Source organism: Nothoprocta perdicaria, unplaced genomic scaffold (assembly GCF_003342845.1).
Source record: "Nothoprocta perdicaria isolate Ctin4 unplaced genomic scaffold, notPer1 scaffold_22, whole genome shotgun sequence".
NCBI classification, from domain to species: Eukaryota; Metazoa; Chordata; class Aves; order Tinamiformes; family Tinamidae; genus Nothoprocta; species Nothoprocta perdicaria.
In genome coordinates this window covers 1,634,161-1,654,432 of record NW_020455415.1, presented here as the reverse complement: position 1 = coordinate 1,654,432, position 20,272 = coordinate 1,634,161, and the positions used below count along the sequence as shown (strand labels likewise).

Here is a 20,272-nt window from a genome sequence, read left to right as displayed (position 1 = left end):
GCCTCATTCCCGGTGCCCCGGGTTGCAGCCGACAAACCCCCCGAATCGCCAGGGGCTGCGCAGGACACGCAGSGGAGGGGGATGAAGTGAGCGGCAGCAGCCGCGGAGACCGGGCCGTTTAGCTCAATTAGCGGTTCCTCCTCCGGCTCCTTCCTCAGCTTTCCTGGGATAAAGRTCCTCACCGCTGCATGTCCTGGTGTCCTGCTGGATTTTCCAGCTGCTGCAGTTCAGCTCCGTGCGCTTCATCTTCGGGTCCGCAGCAGYGGTGACCTTGCTGGTCCTGGCATCCTCATGGACATGGCATCCTCATTKCCCCATCAAAATAGTTACCAAAACCTGCAAATTGTGAAATGCAATCAATTTCAGGTCCTCAAAAACTTCCCCCCCAAAATAGAAAACTACACATGAACCAAAAAGCCATGTGACATAGTTGCTAATACAAGTAGGTACCTACAGTTGAGGTCTGATCTTGCAAGGTGCAGCCTCAAAGGGRAATTAAAGGGAGTTGGACACAGCAGAAACAGCCCTTTAATGAGGCTTGTGCATAATGAGCCCCGCAAGCAGCCTCGCATCTTCACTGCTGCCTGATGCAAGTGTACCTGGGTTTCCAGAGCGTCATGGGCAGCGGCACAAAACCAACGCATGATCAGGCAAAATACACACACCGCAGCTGGCAGGTCCTTATTTATCTAAATTTTCAAAACCAGAAGGATTTATCTTTTATAAATAACAATAACAAGGTTTCCACCAAAGCAAACTGCCAGCCCAGGTTGTAAAAAGGCTTTTTATCAGGTCTCCAAGGCTCTGTTTAGGTCACTTCAGCCTCTAATCAGTGCGAATTCCAACCAAGGGGAATAAATGGTCCAAATCAGAGCTCCYGTTCGTGGCACCAGCTCCGTTAGCGCAGTCGGCCCCAGTGCGGCGGGCTGGAATTACGGAAATCCCACATGTCGTTGGGCGAGAGAATATTAAAGCCTATAAATATTCAAAATCATTTTTCAGCACACATTTGTGATTCATAAAACGTGGAACTATAATGAWTTTCAAATGCCACATAAGTGTTCAAATACAAGATTTTCTTTGTGCTTTCATAATGTTTTAACAATATACGGCTGGGTTGCATAAAGCTTGCGTTTAACTTAAGCCGATGTAATAATAACCTTGTCTTTAACCAAGATTACTGATCTTAAAACTAACAGTCTATTTTCAGCTCTTTTTAAGTGAGAATTTATCTTCATATAGCACATGGGCAGCTTCTGAGAAAGTAACCTGCAATATAGCAGAACTGTTCAAGCCAGGGTACAATCGTGTATATATATATATACACAATATATATATATATATATATATATATATTTCTTTCTGAACAGATTTCATGCAAGGAAAGTAACATAAAAGCTTTTGAACATGGAACCACTTTGGGATGAGAAATACAATTTGCCAAATGCCAGTGCACAGGCAGTGCTTCCCCCGAAGGCCATTTCCTACTCTTTCAGATACGGGAGCTCTCAGGAAGATTCTTTTTTACCCATTTTGTTCCAATTTATCAAACTTTTCTTCGAGCTGCAGCTCCTAGAACCAGGTAACCCAAGAGCTCTTGTCTTGAGCCTTGCCCTGCCTCTTCCCTGGCTCCACCACGTGCAATCGCACACATTCCTGTCCTCAAAACACCACTAACTTCCATCCTCAAGGTAGATTTTAGAGGATAAACCCATCATGAGGAAGACTTCAACCTCTCCTTCCTCAAACCACAGCATTTGAGTAATGTTTTTGACTAAGACAGGAGAACATCCCAGCGCAAACTGCTTTGAAGAAGCCACTCAATTCTCACTGTTTTCCTGTGTGAKGGAGGTATTTTTATGCCATCTCTGACAGGGTGACCTCTACCCACCACAGACTTCTTTTAAAACCATATTTGTAAAGTAGGAACCAGCAAGGCCAGGGAAACGACGCTTCTGGACATCGTGTCTTCAGTTCAGCCAGACCTAATGAAAGCAGGAACAGATTTCATCATTCTGAAGCTCATCTAAGTTTTTCGGTGTTGCTTTTGCTCTTCTTTGTGGATGTGCACCACCCGTCTTCCCAAACCAGGGYTCAGGGCAGGCTGTGTTCTTGGAAAGAGATATCTGCAACCAGCATTTAGGACATGCAGAAACAAGAGTCGGTTTGTGTAGTGCATTTAGGGAAGCTCGTTGGAATGTTAACGACAAAATATTGAGGATAGTTCAATTAGGAGCATGTAGATCTTCTACTGATTGTGGATATCTGATATAAATAGTCTTGTGCAAAATGTTCCTATTTCAGGTCTGCCACTAAATAGCTGCRACTGAACACACCAGGGATGAACAACATGAGGGCTAATCGGAGAAACAGGGACACAGGACCTAAACTTAAAAAAACAAACCCAAAACACTATTTARAACAGGCAGAAATTTTACCAGGTATTAAGCATCAAGCAGCATTAAGTCCCAGGGTATAATGGAAGAATCCAGGCACAGGAAAAACCCAAACCAGGTAAGTTAAGGACCTGAGAACCTGACAGAGGAGCATGGAGTGAGATGGGCTGCTATAGTTAGAATTAAACTTGATGTGAGCAGATATTAATGAAACAAAACCAAAGGCTTGCTTACAAAATGTTTTTCTTTTTTTCCACATGTACACATTTAATGAATATATTATTTCCACTCTTCATTTTTTTTTTTGCCAAAACAGAACAAACAACAGTGCTTAAAAGGCATTTTCCCCCAAATCTGTCCTGGTTCTCGAGTGTGTTTCAGTATTTTTCCCCTCAGCAGTTAACTCTCTCTCCTATAGACTGCACCATGTTAACCAAAAAGCCTATGGAGATAWATGCAGAGAATCTGTCTTCATCGATAGAAACATTTACGAAAAACACTAATGAGAAGAAAATTCCAAGAGCACTTTAATCTATGGAACGAGCGGCATAGATGTACGGGGCTTATTTTAGAGAGACAGCCTTTATTTAAAGTACTTTGCTTCGTAGATCTTATAAAGTAAACATTACTTCTTTTTTTCCCCCCACAAATATATTAAAATCATTTAGATTCAAAAGGCAATTCCACTGGCTGACGAATATTTTTAAAGAAAAAAAATCTAACAGAAAGGGGCAGCTCAACTAAAGCTAGATTTGAAACATTCTGTTTTGTCATTCTCTCTCCTCATAGCTCAGAAAAATGACATTTTTCACCCAGACTTCCTTTCCAGCAATAAGGCAACTCCAGGAGATTTGGATGAGCTCCTCAGAGATTACAGATACTGTAACTGGCTGCTCCTCATGCTTTATAACACCCAAAGGTGCAACGATCCAATAATCACAATCACACTTGTGCATTAAAATATAAAACTTAAATTACAGATTTTAAAAATATTACCAATAGACTTCCCTATCATAAAATGTTTTACATTTACAGTACTTGAACTATTTCAGTTCTGGGTTGATGAGGTTTAAGCAATTTACCACTGCAAGAGTTAGACTCTGGAGCTCACGAACAGCACAACCCAACCAGGGGCAGCAATAGTCGGTAGTCATAGTGCAAATCAAAATAAGGAGTGCAGAATTGCACTAGTCGTTTACATTTCTAAAATACAAATGAACAAGACAAGATTCTTATATYGTACATGCAATAAGTTATAGCAAGTGTATGACAACGGGGCTGGGGGCACTCTACGTTTTTAGCTGGTGTACCAGAGTTGAAGCCTGTGAAAGATAGGACTCAGTAAACAAAACTTTTCCAAGCTGTTGCCACAGCACTCGAAGCTTTCATGCTTTGTATTTCTGTTTCCCCGTCTCGCTGATCACACAGATATGCTGAAACAAAATAAAATAGACAGCACCTGTTAGAAAAGTAACGTCCGTGAATAAGAGACTGATATTTCACATATTTACTCAATAATGCACTCCGAAAAAAACAAGAAATATGCTTATGTATTTCAGTACTAAATGTAAAAGTCTTGTGATATTGCTCATGCAAAATAATCTAAGTCTCATGTTGATCAAGGATCTGAGCATCATCTTCTTTGTCTTCCCTCTTAATTATCTCACCCAATGTCTGTCATAGGCTTTGAGACCCATGAAAGGAAGTTTGATTTAAAATAAAAAGTGGACTCCTCAAATTCAGAAGCTCTTTCTCCTCCAACCCACACGTAACTAAGCAAAGGCACTTATTTGTTATAGACACCTGGTAAGATGAGAAACTTTACAATTAATTGTCACATTATTTCAAAGATATTTCATAGCAGATGTGTAGCCTCCATTCTCTATGAAGCTGAAAAACATAATATTTGGATAAATGTTAGTGCCTTAAAGCTCCAAAACACTGTCCTGGTGCTTCAGGCTTTGCTCTCATCGTTGCACCACCAGCAAAGCAGATCTGYACAAGGCAAGATTCACCCTGAGGAAGGAGCGTGGTGTGAAGAGACCCCTCTTCCTCCTCCCAAGTTTTAAATGGACAGAAAGAAACATTACTTACGTTCAAATCTCTAAAGTATTCATTGTAATCTAGGGCGTAGCCCACAACAAACTTGTCTGGCACTTCAAATCCAACAACTGAAAAAGACCGTAAGTCACCAGCATGTTAGAAAACCGTTCTAAAATTCATTAAACCTTTTAAGAGAAATAATCTGGAATTTTATAAAGAAGTAAGTATCCTCTTTTTTTTCTTTCTGTTAAGCCCAAGTAAGATTAATATTCAAGCTATTTTAAAATTTTAATTCACTACTTTGTTTTTCATTCATGAACCTTTGAAATGCCTGTGCACAAGCAGCGGGGCTGGGGTGTGCAGCACAAGTTCCCCATGGAATACTGGATGTTCCCTTGGCACAGAGAACAGCCCTCTGCTCCTTATGGAATCACTGACAGGTTTCAGAAACATATACGTATGTGTGTGTATATATTATATATATTCCCAGAGAAGCTGCATAAAAGAAAAGACAGCCCACAGATGGTCTAAATAGGTATGACCCTATGGATAGTTTGGGGATGGTCAGGCAGTATCAGTCCAAGCCGGCCACAAACACTACAAAACAACCCAGAAATTTCCAAATGGCTTCGTTGCCTCAAGCTAAAATTAAAGATTCCGGGCCACATAAAAGCTGGGATGTTTTTTTCTTCTTGGCTATAACAAGGCTCAGGAAAGAAAAGACATAGATAAATCATATAATTCTCCATCATATAATTTAAATGAAAGGCTATATCCTCTCTTGGAAAAATTATGGTCATGTTTAGAGAGGACTTTGCTGCCTCACTTTAGGGGACAGAAGATGGGCCAGCCATAAGTGCCTCGTTGTCTCCCACTTTTGCAGATCCCTGTTCTGTCCTGGGCAGGTTCTTGCTGTGAGCAGATGGCAAAACAAACCTGCAGCTTCGAGGGGCTCAAAACACAACCCATTAGCCCAGCTAAGCCTATAATAAGATCTCAAGAAAGAGGCACATCCTTAACTGAGGAGAGCACCTGAATTAAGCTTTTAAGGCACTCAGAAATTTAAGAATGCTGAAGAACCTCAGAAAAGAGGGGGAAGAGGATGGGATTYTGCAGCTCAATTCAGTTTCTCACTGGAAGTGCTCGGCTAGCAGGAATCCAGGTCTCTGGGACAGGGACAAATCGCACAGCCCTTCCCGAGCCAAGAGTGGTTGCTGCTCTGGGCAAACCGTCTGCTCTGGGTACTACCCCTTTCCTTAAAGTCTGTAATTCAGATGCTTAAAAATAACTATTTTAGTGCCATTTTAGATACCCTTTAACTATAAAACCTGTGTCAGATCTACTACCCGTTCTGCCCATCTCAGACACCCGGGCAGGGGGCATCCAAATGACATTAGGCGGGTAAGTTTAAGTATCTCAATTGCTCCCAAAAGAGTCAAAGATGAATTCTGAAAATTCTGCTTACCAAAAGCATTTAACTACCTGCACATTGCAATAATTTCCACCAGAAAAAGAAATTAACCCATACATCAAAGTTTCCTTCTCATATGGTAAAATATATCACAAAAGTTTTAAAAAATTCACTTACAGTCTGGTCGATATCCCACACTTCGAGGAGTTCTTTTTACCAACAAACTGTCAAATAGAACAAATGCAAAATTTAAACATGGATAAGCAGCAGGACTAAGATTTAAGACTTTTAACAACAGGCTGAATTTGGCCTTCAGTGAGGCTGARGACGTACACACAAGAGCATAATCATGCACATCTTAAACACATTACTTTATTTGCAGATGCAGCTGGTCACAACGACAAAATCAAGCCAGTTCACAGCCTAAGAATAACTAACAGGTCTGTGAGAAGGAGGCTAAGAGACACTGCTCTGGGGGGACTTTCATAGCGAAAAGTGATTTAATGAGGTTCTGAGTGTGCTTAGAAACTTCAGGCGAAATCACTTCAGTTTACAGGTGACAATTTGGGACCTGGCCAGGCCAACAATGTTCTTTTCAAAAGCCTGACTATTCTGAAACACAAGTTCAGCTGGTTAAAGCATCTCCAACTGCCCTTGCGCAACGTGTCCTCAACTGTTCTTTGCTGCCAGTACTAATTATGGCCATAAACAAAACGTACTGTTTTGAGGATGAAGTGATACAAACATTGCACCAGCTCCACTTTCCCAGAATTAATAGAGAAGCGGAAAATCCGGAGGTGTGCAGCTGGAGGGGCTGTAGGAAACAGCAATGTCTTGACTCACTCATTCAACTGAACATTTCTACTGTTTGTAAGAAGTTCCCACGTGCCTCCCATTTGTCTTTGAGACAGGGAGGCTCTGGGAGGAAAAGAGAAGGTGGTTGATGGCTAAATGTAAAGACAGCTTGAACTGTTCCGTATCCTCATATTCCATCTGTTTAAGGGAAGATGTCTCGATTGCTTAATCGGAGTATGTGCCATCAGTCTCTGAAATTTAAGGTCTTCCATTTGTGTTTTCTCCTGTGAACTATGAGGATTATCCTGCCTTCTTTAGGGGGCAGGGAGGAGAATCTGGTGCCATCAGTGCAGATGTCCTCCTGGGGACAGAGTGCCTGAGTTTGGAAAACAGCATTTCTGGGTTCCGAGCAGGCCAGGAGCAGCTCCGCTAGCACCGCTCTGCACAAGCACAAAGCTCCTTCCCTGCTAGATCAGCACTCGGAGTTAGGTTCACAGGCTCAGCCTTAGACATTCAGAAACTGCTATCAGACTTAATTTCTGAATAYCAATATAGGTTTTCATGTAACAAACCATAAATCACTTTTCAATGACAAACATTTAAGGTTTGACTCATTCATCAGACCAGGCAGAAATCCTAAACAATTTCACCTTCAACAGGTCACCACCAGATTATCAGCAAGAAGAGCTGTTCCAGTGGCTCCACCGACTGTTTCGGTATTGTTATGGCAACACAAGTGATTAGATATTATACCTCACTCTGGTTTATCTGTAATCCCCAGCAATCATTATGTTTTTATTGTAAAATACACAACCACAGCCTAGCAGCGTGAAAGACGCAACTTAAAAAGAAGTAGGAGGAATGCTGATATTGGTTAATAACATAAAATTATCCTCTATGCTTCTTATTAGTTGCAAGTTATTTAATTAAAAAATGTTTTGAAGCTATTTGATTAAAAGATGTAACTAAGCAGAAAAGCCTGGAAGACCATATGGCTGGTGACTCTTGTAGCGTGACCTCTAAAGCCCAGCTACACTAGGCGCACTGCACAAGCACTGATGTTAGAGAACAAATTAGTTTAATTCTCTGATTAAATCTAGCAAGGCAGATCAATGATCTCCATTGCACAGGTACACAACTGCAGCATACAGAAATGACAAATAATAATGTTCATATGGATAGTGCATATACAAAAAAGAAGCTGTGACCTTCTAATCCCAGTTGCTGGAAATAAAATCTATACCTATAGGCTAATTTGGGGAAAACTGAAAAAGCCTCCATCCACTGGAAGGGATTTTTATCCTCTTTAAATACAGCCAGAACATTTACATCCCTCACTATGCTTCTAAACCTAAGTTGGACTTCAGGGGTAAATTTAAACCAAGAGACACTCCCCACACCAAAACATGATAGGCCAACAGATGTACCAGGCATGCACAAACCATCCCTTTCCGAACATGCAAATCCTTCCAGAGATAGGATTGGAAATAAAAGAATATTGTTTCTGCCAGCCTAAATGAACACACATTTTCACAGCAAGCAAAAGTGCTTTTGGAGTTTAAACAAACTACTAAACTCAGGCAATCGCATCATGTATAACTCCTGCAGAAATGTTCCCTCCCACTTATCTTGTATGGAAAAATATTCTGTACTGTATTTTTCCACACTCTGCGTCATTCTTAAGATGAAATACTCATAATTAAAAGGTTACCTGGCTACTTTCACCATCTTTGGATTGTACTGCTTAAGTAGAGACAGCAAAGTTTTCATTGTTTTACCAGTATCAATTATATCCTGAAAATAAAAATCTCAGGTAAGAAAATATATTAAACCTGTCAGAGCAGCATTCTCAGGTTTTTACCAAAGAAAACCTTTAACTGTATTAGCATGAAAAAATGCTAAAATTCTGTCCATAATCAAGTATGCGATAAGAAAACATAATATGCCCAGCAAAGTGATCAGATATTTAACAGCAGTTTAATTGCTGTTGGTAGCAATTGTTTTGAAATCAGTTACTGAACTATGGCCTTCTCAGCAACTTGGGGAGATTTTATGGCCCGTAGTGGTGGCAGCTATTAAGACAAAAACGTTTAATGGTAATATTACACAAATAACATTAGTCTTGCTGTTGAGTTCAGTTACACAGACAGATGAATATGACAAAGAAAAGTAAGAAAGTAGAAAATATTTAGAATAATTTGTTAATAAAATTACAGAAAAAAGCAATGGAATTTACATTATAGATCCAAGAAGTAGCTAAAGGAACTGCACTGACAATAGCTCGGTGCAGTTCTAAAGTCCATATTCAAACATAGTAAAATGAAGCTTGACACGCCATTTTTATCTCATCCACTGCACACAGAAGCAGTAAAAAATAATATACAGGTTAAAAGTGAAGCACCGGAATGACTCTGAGTCTCCTCATTTGAACTGAAATAATCATAATAAGATTTTTAGAGGGACGTGCATTCCTGGCCTGAAATCAAGGAAGTGGTAACACCAAAGTAGTAATGCCCTTCTTGAGGTTATCTTCCCATCACTCACAATTAAAATAAAACAAAATAATTCAACAAAACAGCTGCCAGCTATATCACCTTTAACAGCTAATACTTCCAGTCATGACTATAACTCAAGTAAATATACAGACATATAAAAAATAAATGTACTATATATAGTTAAATTAAATTTGCTCTACATAAAACCAAAGTAAAACCTATTACTGATCTTGGCATTGTCTTATTCTCTGTTTATTAGGGTGGATCTCCATTTGCAAGAGATTTTTACTATCAAAGGGATGCAGTAAACATGCATTTTTACGGCTTGACAATTATAATGGTGATTTGTAAGAAGGTTCAAATTAGACAAGGTGTAAGATATGTCTTTGAATAGAAGATTCACTAAACAGATGAGAAACTAACCCATTTAGCTGCCTGGGACTTTAAAGATACAGATGCATGTGAAATGCAGCAGATACATAATTAAATGCAAAACACACCTCAAAGGACACCCCTGGTCACACAGATGACTGCTGTGTACATGCTACTTTGGTAGGAGTTTTAGAATTAAGGTGTTTCCTGGGGAATAAGATAACATGCAAATTAAAAGACAYGTATAAAGCCACACGTGATGACAAAAGGAAGCATTATTCCCTTTTGCTTGCAGAATCATCTGCTATTGTTGTTTTTCAGCTTAAGAATAAAGTTATTTCCATTATTTGAAGCCTTAGGACATTATTAAATTGCAAGTACCCTGTCTTCTGTTCCCCTATTCCAAGATCAGCAGTCTTACTCAAGGACATCCTTTGAAAAAGTAGCGTTTACTGAATATAAGCAACAATGTCCATCAAGAAAGAGGTATTAAAACACAAAAATTAAGTAACAATATCTAGTAGAAAATCAGACTGAGGTGCATAGCACCTGATAACATCTAAAGCACCATGACAAACCAGAGGAATAGGAATTTAGCAATAGCATCATGCTAATTAGGAATTAGCATTCTCTATGCAAAGAAATTACAGGCAAGGACATTGGGCATAGCTCTGTTTTTCACATATTTMAAGCTGTTCCTACTAGGAAGCACTTTCTACGCCGGCAGCTGAATTTCCCAGAAGTTAATATGCTTAATTTAACTTTGTTTGAACTACTTACAAGAAAAAAAAAAAAGAAAATATATTAGAACTGACATAATCACGGAAAACTGAAAGCAAATGCAAACTGCAAACCATTTTAAATGGAGATCTTCCCTTGTTACATTAGGTACAGTTGGATGCAATCTGAAAATTCAATCTTGTTTTTTCACATGCCCCTAAAAGTAAGGACACAGATCACTTAAAAATCAGAGTCCACTGCTAATGCTCTGACCTGGAATCAGATTTCAAGGCCTCCGGAAAGTAAAGGTTTTCTGGTTTAAGAACAATGTCTGTTTGAACTCTTTCACAAGTCACACATTAAATCACAAAGTGAAACATAATACTTACTTCTACAATCAAAACATTCTGGTGGGAGGAAAAAAAAAAGATAAGTCCATTAGTGTTCAGAGAATATGACATTTATTAGACATGTTCTTTTCTGTAACTTATTACTTAATTAAATTTCCACTGCAGTTAGGCATTTGTAACATCATTTACATATGCTCACAGATGTAACAGCATATTCTATTTAGTTAACATTTCTGATGCTCTAATAACAATTAATTGGCAATGACATTCTCCTCAGCATCTCAAACTGACTACAAATTGTTCTTTAGTTATTCCAACTCAGAGAAACACAGATCTATACAAAAGCAGATTACAACAGAACCCACACAATTCATATGTTTGTAATAGAGTCTGTTCTTGCAGACTGTCACACTACAAACATATATACAGTTCTGTCAGAACTGTATTTTATGTATCGAAATGTGAAATGTGATATATATGCCTTAAAGACTACTTAAAAGTAATGTGTTTGACAGAAGAGGAAGCATTTGTGTGCTAATCGTAGATGTCTAGCTCAAAGCTCTCTGCATTCACTGCGGAAGACCAGATTCCCAACTTATATTCTCTGCATTTCCTTTTCTCTTCCTTCCTTTATAACAGGAACATCAATTCCTAACTAAAACCTGCAAGGTGGGTAACTTGCCTCTCTCAGCAGTGTGAATTCCCTTTGCTACTTTACTGGAGCATCAATAAAAATAAATAAATAAAGCCACTCAATTCTACAGCTAAGAACTGTAGACAGGAGCTCACACAAATTTACTCTTTTGAGGCACTGAAGAAAAACAAATTTCCTAAAACTTGGAGATATTGAAAACAGTGAATAGTTATTTTGTTCTACTTAAACCGATGGTTCTGATGGTGCTTACCCACCCTCCTGGCATAAAGTGGTCACTCCCAGGTTGACTTTTCCTACAGGCAAATACTTAAAAGAAAACTCTTCAGTGTTCATTTTTTAAATTCTATCTAATCTCCACACAGTAAAAGAGCACTCTAACACCATACAAGTATGTGTTCTTTAGGATTTTGTTGCTGTTGTTATTATTAGCACATAAAGGGCCATACCTTTCCAGTCAAGGTTGAGAGGTCATCTCCACCAATGACTTTTATGTCTCCAGTTGACTGATCATTCTAATTGGAAAGAAAAGGGGAAGCATTAGCATTATCAGAACTAAAACATCTTTTCTTTCACTGATGATGAAAACTGCAAAATCAGGAAGAAAGAACATCACGCCTTCAGAAACACAGCACCAATGCGTATCTATTAGTGAAGAAATCAAGAGTAATCAAATTGAAAAATGGTATTTTGCATGAAAGATTGAAAGATAGCTTCATAAACACGGACACTATCTCCCATCTGCGACCACTGCAGAGGCACACATACATGAAAAGATGTTATGACCTGCTATGCGTTYACTAAAGATAATGAAATCAGAAGAGAAATACTTTCGTTTCCAAGCTGCATGCTACTATACAGAAGGCAATTTGCATTTTAAACTTGAATGTTTTATAAAGTCCTACTCTTTGAATAAAAATAGGCAATCATAGTAACAAAAATAGCTAGCAGACAAGGCATCCATCAATAATCAGAAACAGAAGTTACAAAACGGCCAGAAAAGTTAATGCTTGCCTATTTTACAACAAATACTAATAATGATCACGCTAGTAATTACAGCAACTAAACTGTAAGTACACAGTCGTATCACTATGCCATGGCAGTTTGCTTCAGTAAAACAAAACTTTGATGCAAATGTCAATTACTTGCTATATAAAAAAAATGAAGAAACTGCTGGGGGTGGCTCATAGCTAACTATRTACAGTTAAAAGCATTGACCTGATTTTAAACCTCAGAGAGGTCTCACAGTTCATATTAAATTATATTATTTTAGATTATATTAATTATTCTACTACTTAGAGATGAGATATCGTAATCCCACAATCTAATCAGCTTAGGCAAAGGTTAATATCACACATACAACCCTATGCTCTTCCCACATCTTTTCCCTGTGGAAAACCTGCATTACTTCCTTTGCTGCTGCCTCTTAAAGCCCAACTGGCACCAGGCCTAATTCTGCAGACACGGAGCCGAAAAGCGGTTCCTTCCCGAAGCCCGAAACGGCAGCTACAACCGCGGGGACCACAGGGGAACGGAGGGACAGGCGGACGCAGCTTCCTGTTCCTACAGCCACATGCAGACAGACATGCACGTTATGCAAACTGCAGGCAAGAACTAAAAATGTTATCATGAAAAAAAAGGGAAGGCAGATTACTTGAGACACACTGTCTATGCAACAAGGCACGCTGGGATGATAGTAAAGAAAATATGTATTAAAATCCATCAGTGATGTCAGCACTCTAGGATGCTCTCCATATAAAAGCAGTGACAGCTGCTTGCGTAATGTATATAAAAGCAGAAGAGAACAGTAATGAATACTTCTCATTTAAGATTTCTATGACACAACAACTAAAAAAAAAAGTTATCAACTTTTGAGTTTTACCCCATATATTTTAAAGAAAACAGTACTTTTAGCAATACTGCTGCAAAGCTGTACTGAAACGCATTATGTTCCACTGCTATATGAAACATTCATTTTTTGGAGATGTTCACTGTTTCAGTGCTTCCTTAACTGTGCAAGCAGCACTAAGYTGAACAGTGACAACATCACTCTGTTGAAACAATCCAAAAAAAAAAGGATGTTCAAAATGACTTGTCACTGCCTGACCCAGCAGACATGCAGGCTGCTACTGAATGCTTGAGATATTGGTTAGATTAACCACAAAAATGTGATTCAGTTAAGCACTGCATTCATAATGTTAAAAGTGCATTTCCTGTGTTCACTCTGTCTTAAAATTATCTTAAATGACAGCTTCTTCTTTAAACTTACCCTTGTTTAGATGACAGGATTCTTTTATCTATTTCTACACTAACATGGATTTCATTCTCCTCCATGGAAGGATGTAAAAAGTACCATTCTTTACAAATGAACAACAGAGAAAGGTATTATAGATATTTGTTGCTTAAAATATATGTGTATGGATAGCAGGCTGGTGCTCTTTGCCTACCTAAATTCAGGTTGCTCRTGATCTGTCTGGCTACAGAGCAGCACACTATACTCAAACATGAATAMCACAAAATTGGAGATTACTGTAAACTTTTGGCTTATGCATATTGAAGTATGATGATTAGCAGAGAAGAACAACCTACCCCACAGAGCTTTCCTTTTCCATTCCACCAACCATTAACGCAAAGCACAGGCCCTCAATTGCCTGCATTCCTGTGCAGGTACTAAATTCCCAAACAATTAAAGGATAAAAAACAGCTGAGGAATTTCCAACGCTGGCTGTAACTGGATTCCACTGGAAAAGGCTTTGTTTAATAATTAAGCAATGTTTTAATTATTGTAAGGAGCATTATTTCTGAATTCAGTGCTGGTAAGACCTTAATGCTTCATGTTTTAATACATAAGAGATTTGTTGTTGAGATCTCTCTTCAAGGCCTTGCCATTGTCACTGCTGGAAAACAGAAATGCTTAACAAGATGCTAACCCTGACAAGTGACTCAGAAATCACCTTTTAAAAAGGCATTTGGAATTCCTTACAGAACTTGCTGCAAGGCATGGCTATCACGAGATCTTTCAGAAAATTGTACCGAGCAGGGTAGCTCCATTTTCGCTCCCAGCAGCAGTACTCAATCAAAAAGCCCCATTTCCCTGAATGACAGTGCCACGTACTTGTCATCTTTTAGCTGCCCTTCCTGACTACACAAGCAACTTCTGCTCATTTCCAAATCTATATGTAGCAGACTGGTGATATGCAACTCTTCCAGCATGTACAAAATAAGCTGTCTGTTAAGAATACAACGCTCTGGTTTTATTTGCCTTGCTATCTTTCTATTCCCTAACAGAAGTCGTCATGTGCATGCACTCCAGAAGCAGGAGGTATAAGCAAAGTTTACTCACAGCTTCATCGTCCATCTCAGTTACCTTTGAGGAGCATTTCTGGGTGCAGGCACAGTTTGAACATTGCATTTCAACACACAAAGCCCACACACACTTGTAAATATTAAATGATAATTTGAAGTAAGAATAGAACATCAAATCCAGAATTATTGCAAAAGCGCAGCTGCTTTGTTTATGCAACCATGGTATTTTAACCTCTTTTCACCCGATTTCTAAAGGCAAGCGACATGATCTAGTACTTACATTCAAACACAACAAGAGAGCTAGCACTGCTTTCAACACTCATTATATTTTGTGAGTTTGCCCATCGTTAAAATGTGGACTGCTTCATTTGAAAGAACAGCAAGAAGCTAAGTTGGAATCCACAGAGAAGGATTCAGAATGCCAACCTCATTAATAATGAAAAGCCTCCTCCATCAGTTACACACATGTTCATGTTAGAACAATCCTATCCAGTCCATCATGTTACATAACCTAATGAACATAAGCCTGGATATTAATAACCACCAAAGAGTCAACAGAAACAAAACGCTCGTAAATATTGTACTAGTAGAGSCATAAGGCAACAATATCTAGAACAGGAGAACATTCTTGCATAGAATTGGCTGAAAACACCAAAAATCCTGAGGTCAACACCTCAAGGAAAACATTCTGCTCACACAGATTACTGTCTCTGCATTTCTCTCATTACTTACCCCTTACTACTAAAAAAGTGTCAAGAAAATAAAACTTAATTTCTAAAAAGAACTTACTTAGCTGCCTACCTTGCTATTAACACCAAGATACTATAATTCTTGGGTATAGTAAGCATGGAAAGAAGTATGAAATAAAGGTAAGTATGCCCACAAGAAGATGAATATGGAAAACATCCTATGTAAGCCTGCCTTGCTTTTTCACAAAGTAATTTTTGCAAAATTTTCCACGTTTCTTTTTTTTCCTTTCCAAGTCAGTTGGGAGATGGAAAGATCGATGGCAGAGAGAAGTCTTCATTTTTATGTCATTATTCAAATAAGCCAAATACGTTAATTGAAAATGTTCCTGCAAGAAAGCAGGAGATAAGCTTCCTGATTGAAGGAAGATGCCTCATTTCATATCCTTTAACTGTAAGAGAGAACATTTGGGTTTCCATCTGGGTCCTTCACACGCAYGTGTGGTGGCTTTGTGGTTCAATGGACTTGCAGAAGGAGCTGGACTCCCTGGGGCTGCAGCAGCAGGAGGGCACGTCGAGCAGCCCCTGCCCCTTGCTTTATTATTTAAGAGGATGTGTGAGCACAGGGAGAGCCGTAGGAGACACAACCAAAACATGGTCTGGTTTTGTGGTTTAATGAAATGATGAAGCTGGACTTCCAGTTTACTGGAATCTCCATTTTCTGGATGCCCCATTTCTCTGCAAAGTCATATTTTTCTGTTCAGAATGAAATTCTTCCTATCTAATAATGTGAAAGTCATATAAAAATCTCTAGGAAAAAAAGGTTGCAGGAGAATCCTCTGTATGACTCCAGAACAACAGTTTTAGACTTCGGATAGAGACCAGTGATGAAAATGTCTAAACAAGTAAAGGACATGGACAGGATCTCTTTGCTCTACGAAAAGGTTTCAATGAGCTGAGAATAAGGTTTGAAAAAAAACAGATAGCGAAACAACAAATTAACTTGTGATTTTTATAATTATTTCATAATCTCTCCCTTCCTTTCAATTCCCTTAATTATTTGYATAATAGTAATACATTTAGGCAGTAACAATATTAGATCCACTCTTCCAACAACATTAATTTCCTCGATTTTATATAAAAATCGTGCACATTGCAGATATACTTACGCAGTAACTCTTCAACCTAATGAAGTCTACGGTCATGGGGATTGATTTGTCACTGTTTCTGTTCAGTGCTTTGATGTAGTCTAACAAATCAGCAAAAAACTTATAGCCACCCTTGAGTACGCAGAGAGCTACGATGTGGTGTCCTCCCATGCCTTTCATAATTTCTCGTGCCAGTCTTTCTGTCCTACACAAAAAAAAAAAAAAAAACAAGAAAAAGACATTTTTCATAGCAGATTAAATTGCTTACTACAGCAGCTGTTATTTGTATTGTGAGCACCAGCAGTAAATGTAGGCACCAAGCTCAAACACATCTTCTGAAACACTCGCCTACCACTTCAGTTAATATTATGTGTTATTGGTCAATAGGTTTTGCTTTTCAAGGTTAATCTAACAGTAACACTGCCAAACTCTCTTGTTTTCATAAGTCACATTCAGCCAAAGCAAATCTGAACAACCTGAAACTGTTTTACTATCTCATGTGATACGTTTAAAGGTGTTTTTTCCCCTTCAATGATAAGTTCAGTTTCCAAGAACAGTATAGTGTAAACTAATACAATAAAAACAAACAAATAATAAAATGTACCCTTAACTAACTGAGAAGCAGCAAGACTATTCTCAAATTTCCAAACAAAGCTCTGTTTTTACCAAACTAGAATGCAAAAAACTTGTCCTAATTCCAAAATACGATACCTGAAAAGCAAAGAAAGGAGATATTGCATTGATTTTTCTGYGATTATTGTTCCTAAGCTTATCCTGATATTTATTTTAGAAAGCATATTACGTATTTGCTGTGTATCAACCAGCAACAGGTTTCTCACAGGAAACAACTACAAACTTTACATCATTTTGATTAACAACTGTACTTAGTCCATTTTTTTTCTCCACATGCACAAAGGTTTTACAATACATATAATAAACATTCCTATAACTTTTTTTTATTCTAATCAACTAGCACCATGCAAAATCTAGCTGCATCCTCATTTGCAAGATCTCCTGGAAGATCAACTCAGAATCACTTTTTAAGTGTCCTGCATTTCCAATAACTCCTTTACCGAAGTTGTTTTCACTCTGTTAAGACAAATTAGGTAACTATGCAACAGAAAGTAAAATTTAAAAAAGTTCCTTAAAGACGTTTGTTCCCATTTCTTATGATACGAGGTAACAAATGGAGGAGCACATAAGATTTCAGCGACCAGCTTCGGGTTTGACTGGTACTTGCAAAGACTAATGGGTTTCCCAGAAGGCAGGAGAACACTGGATACTACTTGTCGCTATATTATAATATTAAAAGGTCTAAGACGATGTGCTTAATAATTTACTTCTATTGCTACTGTAAGAAAATTCAAGACACTATAATTATTTTCAGACTAGGGTAATTCAATAAATACTAATTCAATAAATAGTATTCTAATTAGATTTTAGAGTGGTTAAATATCAAAGAAACACCATGAAGAACATCATATATTGCTAGGAACCACAAACATTCTAGAAACCTATGACAAATTTTCATACAATAGTATGACAGCAAATGTACAAACTCTTAGAAGCCATACAAGAAAGAGTAAATTAACACTCGCATGTCTTAATCTCTAATTAAAGGTAATCTATTTAGAGAGGCAGCAGGCAGCAAAACTGTCACTGGAAGATTGTTTTTTCCAGTGTCAGGGAATCCGCTGGAGCACAGTACTGCCTGAAGCCAAACCAACCTGTCCATGATGAGCCCATGAGGAATATAGACCTTTTCCAAATCATCTGCGTAATGTTTCGGGATACAGAACAAGTCCAGGTCGTAACCTTGTTCATCATCGCCAATCTGAAAAGGAAACAAAGGGAGATTTCCACAGGTCTGCAGCAAGAAAAGCTCTGCAAGTCCCTCCCTCTGGCCAATAAACTATCGGATCCATGAAACCCTCCTGGATCACCTTACCTTSCCTCTTCGTACCAGCATCAGTGTTTATACTAACACAGTGTTATATTAACACAGTGCTTATACTAACAAAATCTTAYGTTTCACGAGTTGTTTCAACTACTACATGGGCTGCTGTCCAGGACTTTTTGGCGAGGAAACTACTTGAGGTCCTAACAATGTTCTTCCCCCATTGGACGGTAGGAAATTAAACTACTAAACCTGATGAAGCTCTTCAAAAATCAAGGAGCTTTTTAACATCTTTGATTCCAGTAAGTGTAACGCAAAACCTGCCTTTGCAGCTTCGCCAGCAGATGTTAACGTGGCCATCTTCCAAATCTCYACAACACCAAATCACAACAAAGCACAGGTGCCAGTTCTCAGCACAAGACAGGGCAGCTATAGCTACATTAACATGACAAGTCATGTCTCTATGACACAAGCCTTCTCAGACCACAGTTTGGAAACGGTGGAAGTTCAAAATCTTCCAGAAGCAGAAAACTAAAGCTCTGCTTCAGCAACCTGTTCCATGTGGGCCAATTCCCTATATGAAAGAGCTTGCAGTATTAACAAGTGCTTATTAATTAGGACAAAGGATCAGCATATGTATATAATCATATCAAACACTGCTGAAATCCAGGGTATGTTGTCACAGCACCACCAAGAACAGGTTTCCCTAAATCCTAACCTAGCTGCAACTTGAAAAATGATTTTTTTATTTCTTTTTTTTTTTTCTTGGTTATATAGCTGAACATAGTAAGATAAGAACTGCAGAGGGAGACCTGAAGCTTTCAGAGATAACCCGCCAGGGCAGGCACTTTGAGCCTGCGTTTTGGCTACCACTGCCCTTGCAGACACAGTCTCATTTCAGTGCCCAGGGAAGCACTTACCTGCCCTGCGACCAGCCAGCTGTTCAGGTGATTTTTGCCTATGTAACCATGCAAAGGATGCAAGGAGCATCTCACACAGAGGCTGGAAAAGCCCCTCCATCCAAAGCTGATGCTRTGACCAGCCAGTCCCAGAGCTGGGTCCCTGCAATCCAGGGCAAGCTACAATTCCACGGAATAAGGCAGCTCCCTTCCCAAAGCAATGGAGTTTTGCTATGGTTCAGCCCCATAACCACACCAAACGTATCTAATAAACCTCACTTACAATGTTTGGCAAGGAATGGGCCTTTTCCTACAGACTTTGCACACTTTTTTGTTTCCTTTTTCTCAGACTGCACACATTTGCAGTCGCAGCCACACGGTCGGCATTGCTATAAAGCAGACAGCACCGACACGCAGTTCAAACTACTGCAGCCACCCAGGAATCCCAGGCATGTGCTTTAAAGAAAAACGTAAATAAAAATGAACCTGCAACATCCTCTGCAGGCTGCACTTAAGGGTGTACATACATTTACTTATATATATATATATACATACATATATTTTTCCCCAGAACGCTCTTCCTCCAGAAATACCCCCCAAGCTCCCTGCAGAGCCCAATGGGGCTGCGCTGCCCTCACCCTCCGTGCAGCCGCGGCCACGAGGGGAATAGGAAGTTACCTCCTCGTGGCCGTTTTGTTCCCGATGGGAAGTTATTCCCGGCTCCTTTCTGAGAGAGCAACCTAAGCTCTCTCTCTCTTTTTTTTTTTTTTTTTTTTTTTTTTAAATTTAAATTTTCTCAAGAAATTATTCCTAATTGGGGGAAACCCCGCTCCACGTTATCTTGGGGGGGGGGGGTAAGTTTCCTCGGCTCGTTCAGGACAACTAGCAGGGGAAATAAGTAAATAAGCAGGTAAATAAGTAAATAAACAGGTAAATAAACCAGTAAATGAATAAAAGGGAGGCGCGGCGCGGGGGGAGCAGCTCGGCGCGGCCCGGCGGGGCCCGGCTCCCCTCAAGGTGACACGGGGAAGGCGCCGCGGGCCCCGGGCGCGTTGCGGGCGCCGAGCAGCGCGGGCAGGGACCCCGCGAGGGCGGCGGGCCC

At 39.3% G+C, this 20,272-nt stretch overlaps 1 protein-coding gene across 1 annotated transcript in view; it reads right to left on the bottom strand.

Annotated features, from left to right (window-relative positions):
- Positions 1 to 3,113: 3,113 nt before the first annotated feature.
- HPRT1 (hypoxanthine phosphoribosyltransferase 1) overlaps positions 3,114 to 20,272 on the bottom strand; it is a 17,814-nt gene continuing 655 nt past the window's right edge. The window contains exons 2-10 of the mRNA XM_026039010.1: positions 19,192 to 19,350; positions 18,102 to 18,208; positions 16,396 to 16,579; positions 11,684 to 11,749; positions 10,622 to 10,639; positions 8,357 to 8,439; positions 6,028 to 6,074; positions 4,491 to 4,567; positions 3,114 to 3,829 (exon numbers count right to left, since the gene is read on the bottom strand). Coding sequence (XP_025894795.1) covers positions 3,782 to 3,829; positions 4,491 to 4,567; positions 6,028 to 6,074; positions 8,357 to 8,439; positions 10,622 to 10,639; positions 11,684 to 11,749; positions 16,396 to 16,579; positions 18,102 to 18,208; positions 19,192 to 19,350 — 789 coding nt within the window. The 3' untranslated portion in view covers positions 3,114 to 3,781. The remainder of the gene's footprint in view (positions 3,830 to 4,490; positions 4,568 to 6,027; positions 6,075 to 8,356; positions 8,440 to 10,621; positions 10,640 to 11,683; positions 11,750 to 16,395; positions 16,580 to 18,101; positions 18,209 to 19,191; positions 19,351 to 20,272) is intronic.